General features: G+C 43.5%; 1 protein-coding gene across 9 annotated transcripts in view; it reads left to right on the top strand.

Annotated features, from left to right (window-relative positions):
* PANK1 (pantothenate kinase 1) overlaps nt 1–15,598 on the top strand; it is a 109,782-nt gene that overhangs the window by 71,477 nt on the left and 22,707 nt on the right. For all 9 annotated transcript variants that reach the window (XM_047702159.1, XM_047702161.1, XM_047702160.1 and 6 more), the window contains one exon: nt 13,715–14,067. In XM_047702159.1, coding sequence (XP_047558115.1) covers nt 13,732–14,067 — 336 coding nt within the window. In that variant the 5' untranslated portion in view covers nt 13,715–13,731. The remainder of the gene's footprint in view (nt 1–13,714; nt 14,068–15,598) is intronic.

Here is a 15,598-nt window from a genome sequence, read left to right as displayed (position 1 = left end):
TTAAATTGTAGGTAGCATCCCTGGAGTAAGTACATATGCTCTGGTGGCTTATCAAGACAGAAAGCTAAACCTCTTGGTGGTTTAAAGTGGGATTTGTTTAAGCAGGTAATGAGATTGCCATCTTGAGCTTCAGCGCAGGGTGTTAGGTAGCAGGAAGAACCATTCCTGGGTGGATGCGCTCTTTCGTTCTGGGTGCTGCAGTGATCACACTGGAGATAATCACACAGGCCCACTGTACTCTTGTCCCTCAGCACATGCCTGCGGGATTTTCTTTTTAGTCCAAGGGACTGTATTTCTGATGACAAAAGTGGCGTTATGAAAGCCGAGGACCTCATGGAAGGTTGATACTCACCTTCTATTGCCTCTCTGGGGGGCAGGACTGACAACTTCTTGGTGAGAAATAGGGTCAATGTCCTTAACTGTCTGTAACTGTCCCCCTCCTCCCCACCCCTTTCCTTGGCTTGACAGTGTTACTGAGCGCTGGGATACAGTTTTCATTTCCTGTTTCATTGCCTATCATGTCTCCTCCTCAGGACCTAGGATAGAAATACAGGGCTTGTCTGTGGGGATGATAGAAACAGAATGAGCTCTGTAGTCACTAGAGCGACATCCCTCCTCCTGTTCTGATTTTCTGTTGTAGGGGTGGCAGGGAGAGGCTCCAGGCCCTTGGGAAAGAAACCGCACCTCACTGAGTTGCTCAGGTTCTTGAGAAGGACGCTCAAGGAAAAATTTCTTTCACCTCATGGGTTTGGCATTTTGGATTCCCTCATCTGTAGCTTCATCTTGCCCCTGCTTCCTCCTGGCCCAGGTTCAAGCTAAGAATACATTTATGGGCACCAGAATGGTGCTCTTTTTTCCCTCTTTCTCTCTCTTTCTCTCAAATCTTAACCTAAAAAAAAGTAACACAGCTTTTATTTTGGTGTTTCTGTTTGTTGTTCAGATTTCATGTGGTCGTCTGTGTCAAGGTCGGCCCCATGTGTTGCAAATCAAAGAACATCTGCCTGTCTGCCCTGAATGCACCAGTATTGTGTCGTGAGCTGCCTTCTTTATGGAGGAAGGCATGGTCACCTTTAACCTGGGAGTCACTGGGAGAGAGGAGCACACTGACAACACTTAATCACATGTGAAACGTTTCTAAACCCATGACAATGGGTTTAGTCGTGGGTGGATGATACCTGGAAATTCAAAAGCTGTATTTAAAATTTAAAAATCACCTGCGGGCCTCATGGTATAAATTGCCCAATAGTAATTTCATTAAAGAGCAATTAGATATGTTCAGGTCCCTTTGGGGAATGGGAGCGTCTGCCAGATTGGTGCTAGGCACCACACCGGCTTCAGAGCTCCCTCCCAGTTAAAAGCAAGAGTAGCCTGTTCAAATTCTGATCTCTCACTTTTCAGTTGTGGTCTGGCTTCTTACAGCATTCATTTCGGTTCAGCTAGAACAGTGGTTTTGAACTTGACCGGTGAGAATTACAAACCCCACCCCACCCCACCGCGAAGGATTTTCTCCAGTCCTGCTGCATCCCAGTCTCCAGGCTGTGGCCTGGTAGTCCATATTTTTAACACGTGCCTTTGGCAGTTTTTAATAATAAGGCAAAGTTGAGAAAGCATGTGGCTGAATATAGCCTGTCCTTTTTAAAAAATAAATGTCATTAAAATTTTGACTTTAAATTTAGTTGCACTAAATACTAGAATTGAAGTTGCTTTAAGGAAATAAAATTGTAAACAAACCAGTTCCCCAGTTCAAATTGCAGATGCAAAGCAGACTCTGGTCTGGCATCTTGTCAGTTCTAACCTGTGACTGGATGTGGTACAGAATGTAAACTGAGGCTAACTTCCGTGGACCCCCGCAACCCCCTCCCCAAGAAGAAGTTGGTCTTCATGTGCTCCTTCCTCCATATGAAATTCAAAGTTAACAGTCTTTAACTCTTGGTATAAAGACAATTGTGTTAATATGACATATTACAACATTTTTTTTTGCCTTGAAAATTTGTATGTTTTCTTCTGGATTTTTAAAGAAATAATATTTTCATGAGTGCCCAAAAAGGAGGCAGGTCCTAGGCACTGAGTGTGTTGTGTGTAGCAGAGCAGAGTTGGTGAAATCTGGGCCTTACTTCTGGTGGCTGATGGGATGAAGCTTCTGCTGGCCTCACACGTTCTGAGAGGAATCCTCGCTATTCTCTTTTTCACTCTCGTATATGAGAATATGATCAGGATTTTTTTTTTTTTAATCAGCTAAAGTTGATGGGAATTGGAGGCTATGCCAGTGGCAGGAGGGTTATTGTCACACAGGGATATGTTGCCTTTCCCATGGTGATCGTTTCCAGCAAACATATCTCTGCCATCAAGTGCGTTTACAGTGGCCAGGTTTAACCTATAGGTTTTGCCCTGACGGTAATGCAGGCGGGTAAATCAGGACTCCTCCTACCCTAAATTTCCACCTGTCAAGGGTCTAACTGATGAAACAGCTTTGTTCTTGGGGGCCTGGTGTTCCTGGTCACTGATAGCTTGTGCCTAGTGGATTTCAATAAGAGGCTTGATCCAGGGAGGGTATGTCCTGAGCAGGGAAAGGGCTGTGAGGCTGGGGAATGTAGGCACATGGGTTCCTGGGGGCAGGACCACAGATCTGCTATCAGCTCCCTGAAACAAAAGGAAAATAATTTTTTTCTTTTGCATCGTTATAGTGAAGTTTTTGATTCAGAATTCTAAAATAACTCTTGATTGTTGGGCATCTGGGTGGCCCAGTCAGTTAGGTGTCTGACCAGCTCAGGTCATGATCTCAGGGTCCTGGGATTGAGCCCTGTGTCTAGCTCCCTGCTCAGTGGAGAGTCTGCTTCTTGCCCTTTCCCCCAACCCTTCTCCCCCTGCCCCCTGCTCGTGCTCTCTCTCTCAAATAAAGAAATAAAACCTTTATCCATAAGTAAATAAATAAAATGACTTTGATTATTAAGATTAAATTAAATGTATTACTAAGTTATTATAAGCAATTGAAAAGCATCATCAGAAAAGCCAGAAGGAGAAAAAAATTACCCTAATCCATGACCCAGAGATAACAGCTGTTAACATTTCCACCTGAAGTTTCTAGTCTTGTTGTCTGTGCACAAATTGCTATTTGATTTTTATACAAAATTGTAATCTTGTACACTGTATCACTGCATCACCTTCCCTTTTCACCTGACAACATATAATGAACATTCTTTTCACATCATTAAATGCCATCCCACAAAATTATTTTAATGGTGGTCTTTTGTTCCTTTGTGTTAATGGGTAATTGTTTATTTAGTTTATTTAACCCATTCTTTATGTTTAGACAATAATTAATTTTCTCTCAGTAGTGAAAGTTCAGTGACTTAAGATAAAATTTTGAATACATGCATAATTATTATTTCTTTAGGGTACAGTGGAACTGATATATTAAAGAATATAGGCAGAATCTGGAGCTTTTTTAATAGGTATTTCCAAAAAGCCCATGTTTCCATTCCCACCAGTGCTATGTAAGTGCTTAAGTGTTTTTCCCTTTGACAACTGGGGATTGCCATGTGACTAAAATTCAAACGAAGGGAACCTGGTGTGCATTCATTTGAAAGAGAGCATGACTCAAGTTTCTTTGCACAGAATATTTCATGTTTAGCCGATTGCTCTGTGTGCGATAATTATGGGTTCCTTCTACAGTGTTATCGAAACCCTTTTATTAAATTTTACATTTACCACTTTCTTCAAAGTCCTTAAATAGCTGTTAGGTTTTTAGCTCTTATGTTTTACACAGTTAAAACTATGGTTTTGGAGGACTCTGTGTATGTGTGTGTGTGTGTGTGTGTGTGTTGAGGATGATGGGATGTGAGAAGTAGACACAACCTTGGTGATCGGTGAGCCCACTTCCAACTTACGGGTTAGTCAGTGGCTCAAGGAAGGAGCTTGTCCACAACCATCCTGTCTGTCTGCGTGCTGTCACTGCAGGTGACAAGCTGCTCAACTCAGACAAGTCTTGCAAAATGGGGAGCTTACTGGCTCATGAAACTGAAAATGGGTCCAAACTGCTGGGACTGACCTTGGATAATCCTTGATCTTTCTGAGCCATAATTTTCTTATCTGCAAACAGAATGTTGGACTCGACCTAAGGTCCCTTTCACCTCCTAAAGTTAAATGTTTCTGTGAATATATTAGCAAAGACTACATTATACTACCAGCTAAATTTAGACATGGTGAAGAGAAAGCTTGGCCTCAGAGAACTAATTTTTTAAGAAATTCAGTTCTGTTAACACCCTCAAATCTAAGTTAACTAAGTTTTTTTTTTTTTTTAACATGTAGAGGTCCTTAGGCAACTTGAACATAATTAGTATTCATGTAGCATAAAAATATCAGTGCTTTATTTTGTTTTTGTTTTTAAGATTTTATTTATTTATTTGAGAGAGAGAGAGAGAGAGCACGCACGAGCAGGAGGAAGGGTAGAGGAAGAAGCAGGCTCCCTGCTCAGTGAAGAGCCCAACTTGGGACTTGATCCCAGGACCCCAGGATCATGACCAGAGCTGAACGCAGACTTAACCAACTGAGCCACCCACGGCCCCCCAAATATCAGTGCTTTTAAAGTCCTATTTCCCCCCGTTGCTTATCCAAACCTCAAATACCTTTTCTACCCGTTAGTTAGCTCAACAGATCTATTTGTAGGGCTTCTGGGTGGCTCAGTCCATCAAGTGTCTGATTCTTGATATCGGCTCAGGGTCCTGAGATTGAGCCCTAAGTTTGGCTCCATGCCAAACAGAGTCTGCTTTTCCCTCTTCTCATGTGCCCCAACCCTTTCACTTGCACAGTCTCTCAAATAAATAAATAAAATGTTTTTAAAAATCTATTCTCAAGTAGTGGGGAAAGAAATTCAGTCACACCGTTCCCTATTCACAATTAGTTCACCAAATTCCAACTTGGTGGAACCTAGAGAAATGTATTAAACTATGCAAGACAGCGACTGGTTGCTGAGTCAGACCTGTGCCCAGAGGTGCTAACCTTCCACACAGAAAGAAATATTGGTGGATTAGTGAACTTTGCCTCACCGGGAACACCTTAAATCCTGGCCTGTTGTTCAAGAGAAGGTCAGGCTCCCTTGGCCCTTGAAATTGTTCCTTTGACTGGTAGGAAACTTTCTGCGTTGTGCTTGTTGGGGTTTTTTGTTTGTTTGTTTGTTTGGTCTTTGCTCATTGATGCTATTTGGAGTTCACTGTATAACCCTTGAAATTTACTGCGGGAAACATGGGTGCCTCTCAGAGACTATTCCAGTGTTCCAAAAAGGTCTTTAAGAAACAGGCTTTGTTTTAAAGCCACCGACTACCAATAAAACTTCTAAATATCTTTGCCACAGTATTTGGAATACAGATTTGGAATACAGGTTTTAAATTACTACCAGATTGCCAATCCTGTTTGTGTTTGGAGAAATTTTTATTTTTTTATTTTTATTTTTATTTTTTTAAAAGATTTTATTTATTCATTTGACAGAGAGAGAGAGAGATCACAAGTAGGAAGAGAGGCAGGCAGAGAGAGAGGGGGAAGTAGGCTCCCCGCTGAACAGAGAGCCCGATGTGGGGCTTGATCCCAGGACCCTGAGGTCATGACCTGAGCCGAAGGCAGAGGCTTAACCCGCTGAGCCACCTAGGCGCCCCATGGAGAAATTTTTAGACAGAAATAAATGCAACGAGACCTACATACCTTTTTTTTCTACATACCTTTTTATTAACGCTCAGCAACCACATGTTTATCATTGAAACTGACAGTCCCTGGATCTGGTTCTGCAGGAGAGGGAGGGTTCCAGGGAAATAAGCCGGATTTTTTTGTTTTTTAAGATTTTACTTATTTGGGGCTCCTGGGTGGCTCAGTCATTAAGTGTCTGCCTTCAGCTCAGGTCATGACCCCAGGGTCCTGGGATCGAGCCCCACATCGGGCTCCCTGCTCAGCGGGAAGCCTGCTTCTCTGTCTCCCACTCCCCCTGCTTGTGTTCCCTTTCTCACTGTGTCTCTCTCTGTCAAATAAAAAAATCTAAAAAAAAAAAAAAAAGATTTTTGAGAGAGAAAGAGAGGACGAGCATGAGTAGGGGGAAGGGGAGGGGCAGAGGGAGAGAGAAACAGGGTTCCCGTTGAGCAGGGAGCCCCAGGCGGGACTCAGTCCCAGGACCCTGGGATCAGGACCTGAGCAAAAGGCAGACGCTTAATGAGTGAGCCCCACCCAGGTGCCCAATAGCCATATTTTGATGGAGGACATATTAGTGAGGATAAACGAATCATGTGTGACAACCCTCAAGTCTCAGTTCCTTAGAACAATAAGGATTTCTTTCTCATTCACACTATAAGCCCATCACGGGGGTGGCTGGGGGCTCCATTCTGGCTCATCCTCACTCTGACCCAGATGAGGCAACAGTCATTATCTCGGGCTTGACTGGTCCTGGTCGTAGGGAAGGCGTTCTGAAGGGTCTCACCACAGCCGTGAGTGCTCTTGCCTGCAAGTAACAGACACACACCCAAGCACAACTCACTAGAGTAGGCACGTTGCCCAGCTCAATTATAAAAATGGCCAGGAGCTGCAGTCTGACCCCATGGGCCTGGCGGGAAGAGAAGCAGAAATATTTGGGCAGCAGTACTATGACCACCACAATTTACTCTTTGGATTACCAGATAATTGCCTTGCAGGCGAAATACAGGCATTCCCGTCCCAAAGTAGACACTCCCGAAGCCTCCCCCAGTCATGGCATCCAGATGATGGGCAGGGGGATCCAAATTGGGGGGGGTGATACAAAGTGGTTTTGACCTCAACTCTGGATATCTGTCCTCTGTAGCAGAAATGCTGAAGCAGTTCTGAAATCCATCTGGGCTCCCTGACTTGTAGGTAGAGGATATCCCTTTGGGTCTTGATTGTTTTCTCGGAAAGCAGCTCCCCAATCCATTGGTCTCTTCAAGCCTCGGCTTTTTCCAATAACTTCCTGGATCACAACTAAGGCAAGACTGAAGAATATGCCCTTTGTGGGAGCTGAGCCGCTTTCTCAGCTGACTTTAGAGGTTTGGGGGCTCAGGCGTTCTCTGGCATTAAACTCTTTTCAAAAGGAAGTAAGTTTCCTATCTATTTAACTCTAATTTATTTCCATATGCCAAGCCCTCAGTCCTTGGCATACTTACGTTCCCTGGATGCCTTTGTAGTTTTGCTTCCAGCATTTCTTTATTGATTTAATTGATGGTACTTTGAACCTGTCAGCCTTTGGTGGGAAGCCACACCTCTGGTCTCTTTTCCCCTGAGGTATTCTAATTGAAAGAATTAACTAAGAACCCATGATCTTTTTTTTTTTTTTTTAAGATTTTATTTATTTATTTGACAGAGATCACAAGCAGGCAGAGAGGCAGGCAGAGAGAGAGGAGGAAGTAGGCTCCCCGCTGAGCAGAGAGCCCGATGCGGGGCTGGATCCCAGGACACTGGGATCATGACCGGGGCGGAAGGCAGAGGCTTTAACCCACTGAGCCACCCAGGTGCCCCAAGAACCCATGATCTTAACTTCATCTTTGCTTGGAGATGTTGTAACCCTCTCACAGTGTTGAGTGTGAGAGCCTATTCTCTTCCTTTGAACCTCACCCCACAGCTAAGTGCTAATTGTCCTCTCTTACGCAGAGCCTTTCTCATTTCTGGGTTTCATTGCTTATCTGTTGGGGAAGAGAAGCAGCTGCTTTTTCCAACCCTCCAACTCTAACTTGACGGACCCTATTCCCTCTTTTGGTTTGTAAACCAGCCAGTACTTTCTGGGTGCACTTTTTTTTTAATGGTAAATTCCTTTTTTATTTTTTTAACTTAAATTTAATGAATTAACATAGCGTGTATTGTTAATTTCAGAGGTAGAGTTCAGTGATTCATCAGTTGTATGTAACACCCAGTGCTCATTACATCACACGCCCTCCTTAATGCCCATCACCTAGTTACCCCACTCCCCCAGACCTTCGTCCCCTCCAGCAACCCTCAGCTTGTTTCTGGACGCACCTTTTAAAAATGCAGCCAACAGGGGTGCCTGGATGACTCGGTCAGTAGCTCACGCAGCCCTTGATCTCAGGATTGTGAGTTCAAGCCCCAAGGCAAGTGTGGAGCCTACTTTTACAAAAATAAATAAATTAAAATTTTAAAAAATAAAATGCAGCTGATAGTAGCCAACATAGGCTATTAACATTTGACTTTCAATCTCTTCCACAATATCTACTAATTCTTCAGGTATATTATCTGCCTTTCAAGTTTTCATACATGGTGGTTTTATCAAATGTTTTGCCAGCCTCCAAAATCCATTTCCTCCCTCCCTGCTGGCTGAACTTTTTTGTTGCTGTTGAAGTCACTCCATTTCAAGTAGCAGTCAGGTCAGGGTCCATTGCAGTAACAGGCGATACCCAAGTCTGGTGGTTTAAAGAACAAAGGTTCATTTCGTGCTCATGCTGTAGGTGCATTGAAGACCCGCTCTGTCTTCACTCCAGGACCTAAGCTGACAGATCAGCCAATATGTGGAATGCTTCCTGTCACTGTGGGAAAGCGCTGGAGGGTCTCATGCCTCTAGTTAAACGTTGGCCTGGGAGTGACAATCTATATGTCATGGGTTCACCATTAAAGCAGTGTTCCTTCAGCATTGTTTTTGGGCTCTGTCTTGACTCATACTAATCTAGTTGCTTCTCATAGCTATATAGTATTCCATCATATAAGTATATTACATTTCATTTACATATTGATGGATGTCTACAGTGTTATCAGCTTTTCATTGCTAAAAATTGCTGCAGTGAACATCTTTGTGTATGTTTCCCGGTGCACCCATGCAAGAATTTCTTTGAGAAATAGTTCCTTTATTCTTTACTATTGTGATGATTCTTTATAATATGCTGAGGGAAGGTGGACCTGAAGTCCACTGCTTATCTGTAGCACCTTGTTTGATGAATGTTGGCTTCTCGTTTATGCACAACACACTATGGTAGGAACCATCTAGAATGAGTAAATCAGTTGTGAAAGTCTTCTTGTACCCTTTAAGCTGTGTCTTCTGCTGAACATCTTTGATGAATATTCTAGAAATTCTTAAAAAATGACATCTGGTGGAAGGAGTAGAGGGTGAATGCAGACATTCTGTATCCAGAACCAGCATCACTCCCGGCAAACACAGAACAGACTCTTATCAGTGGTTCAGCTGAATTTATCAAAGCATTTGGATATTCTGGATTAAAGAACACATGAGTCATGGATGATAGCTGCACTGGGATGTTCTTCCTTCCCCTTGTCTTTTATCTCCATCCAGGGCTTATGGTTGGGAAGTATAAGATTTAGGTAGCCCTTAATATCAGGGAGATGAATAAAACTGTGCATTCAGAAATCTGACAGTTTCTATAAAAGCATTGAAATAGGAATACAAGAGCATTTTTTTTTCATGAAGTTAAGAAGTGAACACAGGTAAGTGAAAGCCGTTTCTATTGCACTTTAAACTAATGCAGTGTTCTGATCTTTATTCCCTTTTACCTTAAGCAAAACTGCTAATATAACTGAATTTTCAGAACTCTACACATTTTCCCACTGTTTTGAAATGAGCAGTAGGGGAAGCAGGAAAGACAGCAGGATTCTAAATAACTTATGAAATGTTTAGGTGTCCCCTGTCACGTTTTTAAAAGTGAGACCTCTTTGCAGTTGCTTGTACTTACCAATAGCCAACCAAATAGAAAGCCATGAAGGGACTCTTCATTTCCAAGGGCTGGTGACAGCTGTGGCTGAGTGAAGACTGGGTTTTGACTACAGAATTAGATTATTTCCTGGGTTTCACACAGCTTGTTCTGTCGATTCTGTGCTGGGATGTCTCCTGTTTTCCATTGTCACTGAACTTTTCTTCTTTCTTCTTCTTTTTTTTACTTCTGCTGGTGCTGAATGATCTGAGTGTAGAATTTTCTTCATCCCTCCCCCTCCCCCTCCCCAATCTCTAGCCTCCACCCATACAGCCTGCCCATCCTGCCCCCCTGCTAAAGATATTAACAGCCTGGAGGGATAGCCTTCTCTATCTTTCAGCAGGCTCATATCATCTTAAATATAGGGGTCTCCCTTCCACCTATTTTCTTGCCTTCCAGCCGTCCTCCGCCTCCCCCCAAACCACACAGGGTAAATAAATGATTTGTACTTCTGGGCATCTTTTACTTCTTAACAGAAGCTTAGGGATAGCTGACAGCTGGTCTAGATCTCATTCATTCTTTTCAACAGCTGCCCAATATTCCGTGGTTTGGAAATAATAAACTTTGTTGAACAGTTTTCCTGTTACAGGGCATGCACTTTGTTTTCAGGTTTTTGTTTTTATGTTTTTTTTTCTTTTTGAAGTTTTTATTCACGTAAGTAATCTCTACCCCCAGTGTAGGGCTGGAACTCATGAATCAAGAGTCACATGCTCTTCTGACTAAGCCAGCCAGGTGCGCCTGTTTTGGTATATGTGCTGCCGAAGCAAGCACAGGTGCCCCTGTTTTGTTCTTTTTTAAATTTGGCCACTGTAAAGGGTACTGCAATGAACATTCTCCCCCCACCCTTTTTTTATTTAAAATCAGTTTAGTTAACATATGGTGTATTATTAGTTCCAGGGGTAGAATTTAGTGATCCATCAGTTGCCTATAACACCCAGTGCTCATTACATCAAGTGCACACCTTAATGCCCGTCATCCAGTTATCCCATCCCCCCACCCACCACCCTTCCAGCAGCCCTCAGTTTGTTTCCTAGAATTAAGAGTCTCTTGTGGTTTGCCTCCCTCTCTGTTTTTGTCTTATTTTATTTTTCCTTCCCTTCCCCTACATTCATCTGTTTCGTTTCTTAAGTTCCACGTATGAGTGAGATCCTGGTATTTGTCTTTCTCTGACTGACTGATTTTGCTTACCTTAATACCCTGTAGTTCCATTCATCCGTCGGTGGACATCTGGGCTCATTCCATACTTTGGCTGTCATGAAATTGCTGCTATAAACATTGGGGTGCATGTGGTCATTTGAATCACTGTGTTTGTATCCTTTGGATAAATACCAGTAGTGCAATTGCTGGGTCATATGCAATGAACATTCTTATACTTATCCTCAAATACTAGTGCTTTTTTTAAAAAATAATTTTATTTATTATTATTTTTTTTTTTTTTAAGATTTCATCTATTTGCTTGACAGAGATCACAAGCAGGCAAAGCATCAGGCAGGGGGCGGGGGAAGCAGGCTCCCCGCTGAGCAGAGAGCCCGACGACGTGGGGCTCAATCCCAGGACCCTGAGACCATGACCTGAGCCAAAGACAGAGGCTTTAACCCACTGAGCCACCCAGGTGCCCCACTAGTGCTTTTTTAAGTATGGTCCAGGAGAGGGATTAGCTGGGTTAAAAATGTATGTGTACTTTTGATTTTAATAGGTGCTGCTAGAGTTCTTCCAAATGATTAGCCTAACAATATTCCAGAAACTTCCCTCATCCTGTCCAGTAGTAGGTGTCTTTCTTAGTATGGTAAGAATGGATTATACCTGCAACACTAATTGCATAGCCCAGGCACCTGTTGACATGCCAATAAAGTATCTCAGTGGAGCTTAACACTGGGGTTCTGGCCAGCCTACATGATTGGGAGTGGTTGTGATTTATATACATATACATATATAAATCATATATATATATTTCTGAAAGAATCCATAGGAAGTTTAGCGTAGAGAGAGAACTGGAGACCATGCTGCTGCAATTCATTTCTTTCACAGTAAGGGACTTGAGACCCAGAGAGGTGGAGGGAGTGACAGTGAGCTGGTTACTGACTGCTATTTATTGGAAGCAGTTGTGAATCCTGATTTGAGGTTTGACCTTCTAGCTACACTGTGGGCCATGCTGACCGTGAGTTTTAGAGAAGGGACCAAGAAATGTCATCTGTGAGTTGAACTGACTGGTAGGTGTGAACTGCTTCCAGTTTTCTATTATGTCCTGCTAGGACAAGCAAGCTTCCCAACCTGCACTGTGGGATTTGCTTCGAAAAATTCCGCAATTACAGTAGGACATTGGCGACCTTGGTCTTGTCCATAGAATCTGCTGCTCTTAATCTTTTGGGGAGTTTGGGGTTTTAGTTTGCTATACTTGTTAAGAGTTACTGCTTCCAAGGGTGGAGCTGCTGGCTTGGATTACAGCTCAGATGACCGCAGGGAAGCACTGGAGAGAAACACTGCATGTACAGAGATGGCTTCTTACTATGTACCTCTCCCCCCACCCTCCCCAACTGACTGATGAAGAGAGCTAAGAAAAAAGAACTGCTGGAAGTCTCCCTCGTGTTCCTGGCCATATTCTCTGTGTTGGACAATACACAACTTGACTAGGGCTCGGACGGATGTTTTCCAGGGCTGAATAAAATAAACTCCTGAAAGAAGTCATTTGAGCTCCCTATATCTTTAAATTCAGCTTTAATATTCCAGTTTCACATTTAGTCCACAGTGTCTGCTGAGGGAAATGAAAAGGGAGACTCCGGATTTTGCAGTCTCATTTGGGTTTGCTCTGTGTTCATCACAGAGCATCTGACAGCACAGTATTAACTTTCTAGGTCGCCTCTAAATGAAGTCGGGGTTCAGGGAGCTCAGCCTGTTCTTTTAATAACAAAAAAAATTATTATGATGGAAATTAATTCTGTTATAGATAAGCATCTCGAGCAGATTTGCTATATATATTTGTATATATATACATGTAATGTACACGCACGCACACACACGCAAACACACATGCACACACCATCGTCCCCAAGGGAATACCCTCGTGTTGCAGACTTGGTCGGTCGCCGTGCTTATTGCTGGTCTTGCCTGTCAGAGGCCACGGTTCTTCTGGTTTAATAGTTCCCAAGCCTGCAGAATGGAACCACGAGGGAACTTTCAGAAAATACTTATATCCAGGTTGCAGCCCTGAATTAAATCAGAACAAGTGGTAGAGGAGATGAGAATCGGGATGCTAAAGGTGATTTCTAGCCCACAGCTGAGTGGAGGACTCCTTAGCAGGCCATTTTGAGGCGAAGAGAGTGTCTCTGCTTCATGAAGGAAGAAATGAGCTATGACAGAAGCTGTTCTCTTTAGAGTTATGCCGCCATAGGGTCATCATCTCTCGTAACCCACTCACTTCCTCCTTCCTGCTTCTTCTTTAGGTTAAAGTAGTGGACTCATGTCTTGCAGAATGAGCTTGTGGAGGCAAAAATTGAATGCTGTAACAGTTGTCATTGAAAAGTGCCCTAAGAGTGCACCAAGTGGGTTAGAGACCAGCACACCCCGTGGTACACCTAGCACAGCCAGTTTTTCCCTCGGTGTTGGAACAGATCGCTGTTTCTTTGGCCGAGATACTGATAAAATCGTTAGCATTTGGGAACCATGGTGTATGCAGATCTAGATCTTTAAGAATTGGAATTGTACTCAGCTTGGGAAGACACTCGAGCCCTGAGAAGCCCTGGGAATTGAGACGGGCCTAGGGGCCTAGTCCTGTTTTTTGTCTCAGGCTCAGAGGCAGACTCTGAACAGAGAATGGGCACAATCATGGGCGCCATGTAAATGGAGAATGTCTCCCTCCTTGCCTGTTTCTTCTTTTAGGCACATAGAGTTGATGGTAGGGGCATTGGATGTTCAATGCACATACCAGATGTGACACCACTGCATTTCGTGATCGGATATTCAGAAATTGAGCATCTTGTTAAATGCATAGAATTCAACAGTACTCTCCTTCTGTCCTCTAGCATTCCCCTGGTTCGGCATGGATATCGGTGGAACACTGGTTAAATTGGTCTACTTTGAGCCAAAGGACATTACAGCCGAAGAGGAACAGGAGGAGGTGGAGAACCTGAAGAGCATCCGGAAGTATCTGACCTCTAACACGGCTTACGGGAAGACGGGGATCCGAGACGTCCACCTAGAACTGAAAAATCTGACCATGTGTGGGCGCAAAGGGAACCTGCATTTCATCCGCTTCCCCAGCTGTGCAATGCACAGGTTCATCCAGATGGGCAGCGAGAAGAACTTCTCCAGCCTTCACACCACTCTCTGCGCCACAGGAGGCGGGGCGTTCAAGTTCGAAAAGGACTTCAGAATGGTAGGGCAGCTCTGTGCTCCTTAAACAACAAAACCGCCTCTCAGAGAAAGGAAGGAAGCCTCTCCCGTGTCCATAATCACGGCTTCTCGTGTGGAAGAGCTAGACTGGAGCCTTGGGGCTCCGGACTGGTTCACGTCACCTCTCTGTGCCTCAGTTCCCTCCCGTGTCTGGATAGTTCGTACCTCATAGGGGAGTTCCATGCAGGATTAAATGAGGAAATATGTACTTGGCACTTAGTAAATGCTCCTGAATATTAGCTATCGTCATCATTTTTGTTACAGTTACTGCTGCGTGATATGCTAAAGATAAGATGGTATCAGTCCCTTTCCGGAGTATTTGAGAGTTTTCCGCTGATTTTTACTACACTGCCGTAAAAAGCGTAGTCATCATTCTGGTTCTGTAGGCCCTTCCAGAGAGGCTTCCTATAAATCCTATGAAAAATGATGACTGCTGCCTACCTGTTGTTGGCTCTAAGTGTCTTTTTTGTTTTGTGACTGTCCTTCAGAAGTTTTATTCGAAACAAAAAGGAAACATTTGGTTATTATTCATAGGTGGCTTCCTTTATTAGTGAGGAAGGTTTTAGGAGTATGGTTTTAGGTGTTTAGAATAATGCTGTCTTCTGCATGGCCAGCCGTACCAGCTCTGCACTGCTTGTGTACATTTCACAGATCTGGCTACGTGGAGGACATGGATGAGTAAGATAGCTCCTGTTTCTCTTTATTTAGTCATTTAACAGCTGTGTGTTTCAGTTTCCCCATCTCTACAGTCTAGATAATCTCTCTACTGTCCAGCCTCAACTCACAGAGAATAAATATCAGAAAAAAGTGAAATAAAAGATACAGAAAATAAAGAGAAAAGGTTAACTAGGTCCAACAAAAGTGTCTGAGTGCTAGAGAAGAAAGGGTTGGAAGATTTGGGGGTGAGTCTTGCCAGAAAGTTGAAAATCTAGTGAGATAAGTGGTAAAATACATTTTTTCAAAGCCTGGTGTGCCGGTTGATGCATTCTGTCATGGAACTAGTGTAATCCAGTCTTACTGTAAAGTCTATCATTAATGAAGAAGTTAATGAAGCAAACTAAGTAGTTTCCAGGAGAGCTGGCAGTGGAGTCCTAGCACAGTGTCCTGGGTGAGACCGATGATAAGCAGGTTTTGGCTTTTTCTTCTGGGTCCCCTTTGCCTGCCTATCTGTGGAATTTGATGCTGCCTCTCACCGGAGTGGTCCGTGGCATCTTTTTCCCACCAAAGGGGCCCAATGACCAAAGAGTTTTGAAACTGAAAAGGCTGAGATCCAGGGGCATGAAAATTAAATTTGAGTTCATAGTTGGAAGAGCATTGAACCTGAATTGTAGTGTTACCTCTGCGTTTTACTAGCCAGATGACTTGGGTGAGGCAGATCCCTTCTGGGGCCCGTGGTATTACCATCTGCAAAAAGGCGGCAGTAAAGCAGAGAGAAGAGGGAGGAGTTCTAGGACATCAGAACACAAGGTCACCTTTGGAGACCAGGAAGTACAGCATTCTTGTGCTACATGGAT

This window comes from Lutra lutra, chromosome 14 (genome assembly GCF_902655055.1).
Source record: "Lutra lutra chromosome 14, mLutLut1.2, whole genome shotgun sequence".
Lineage (NCBI taxonomy): Eukaryota > Metazoa > Chordata > Mammalia > Carnivora > Mustelidae > Lutra > Lutra lutra.
This window is presented reverse-complemented; position numbering and strand designations above follow the sequence as displayed.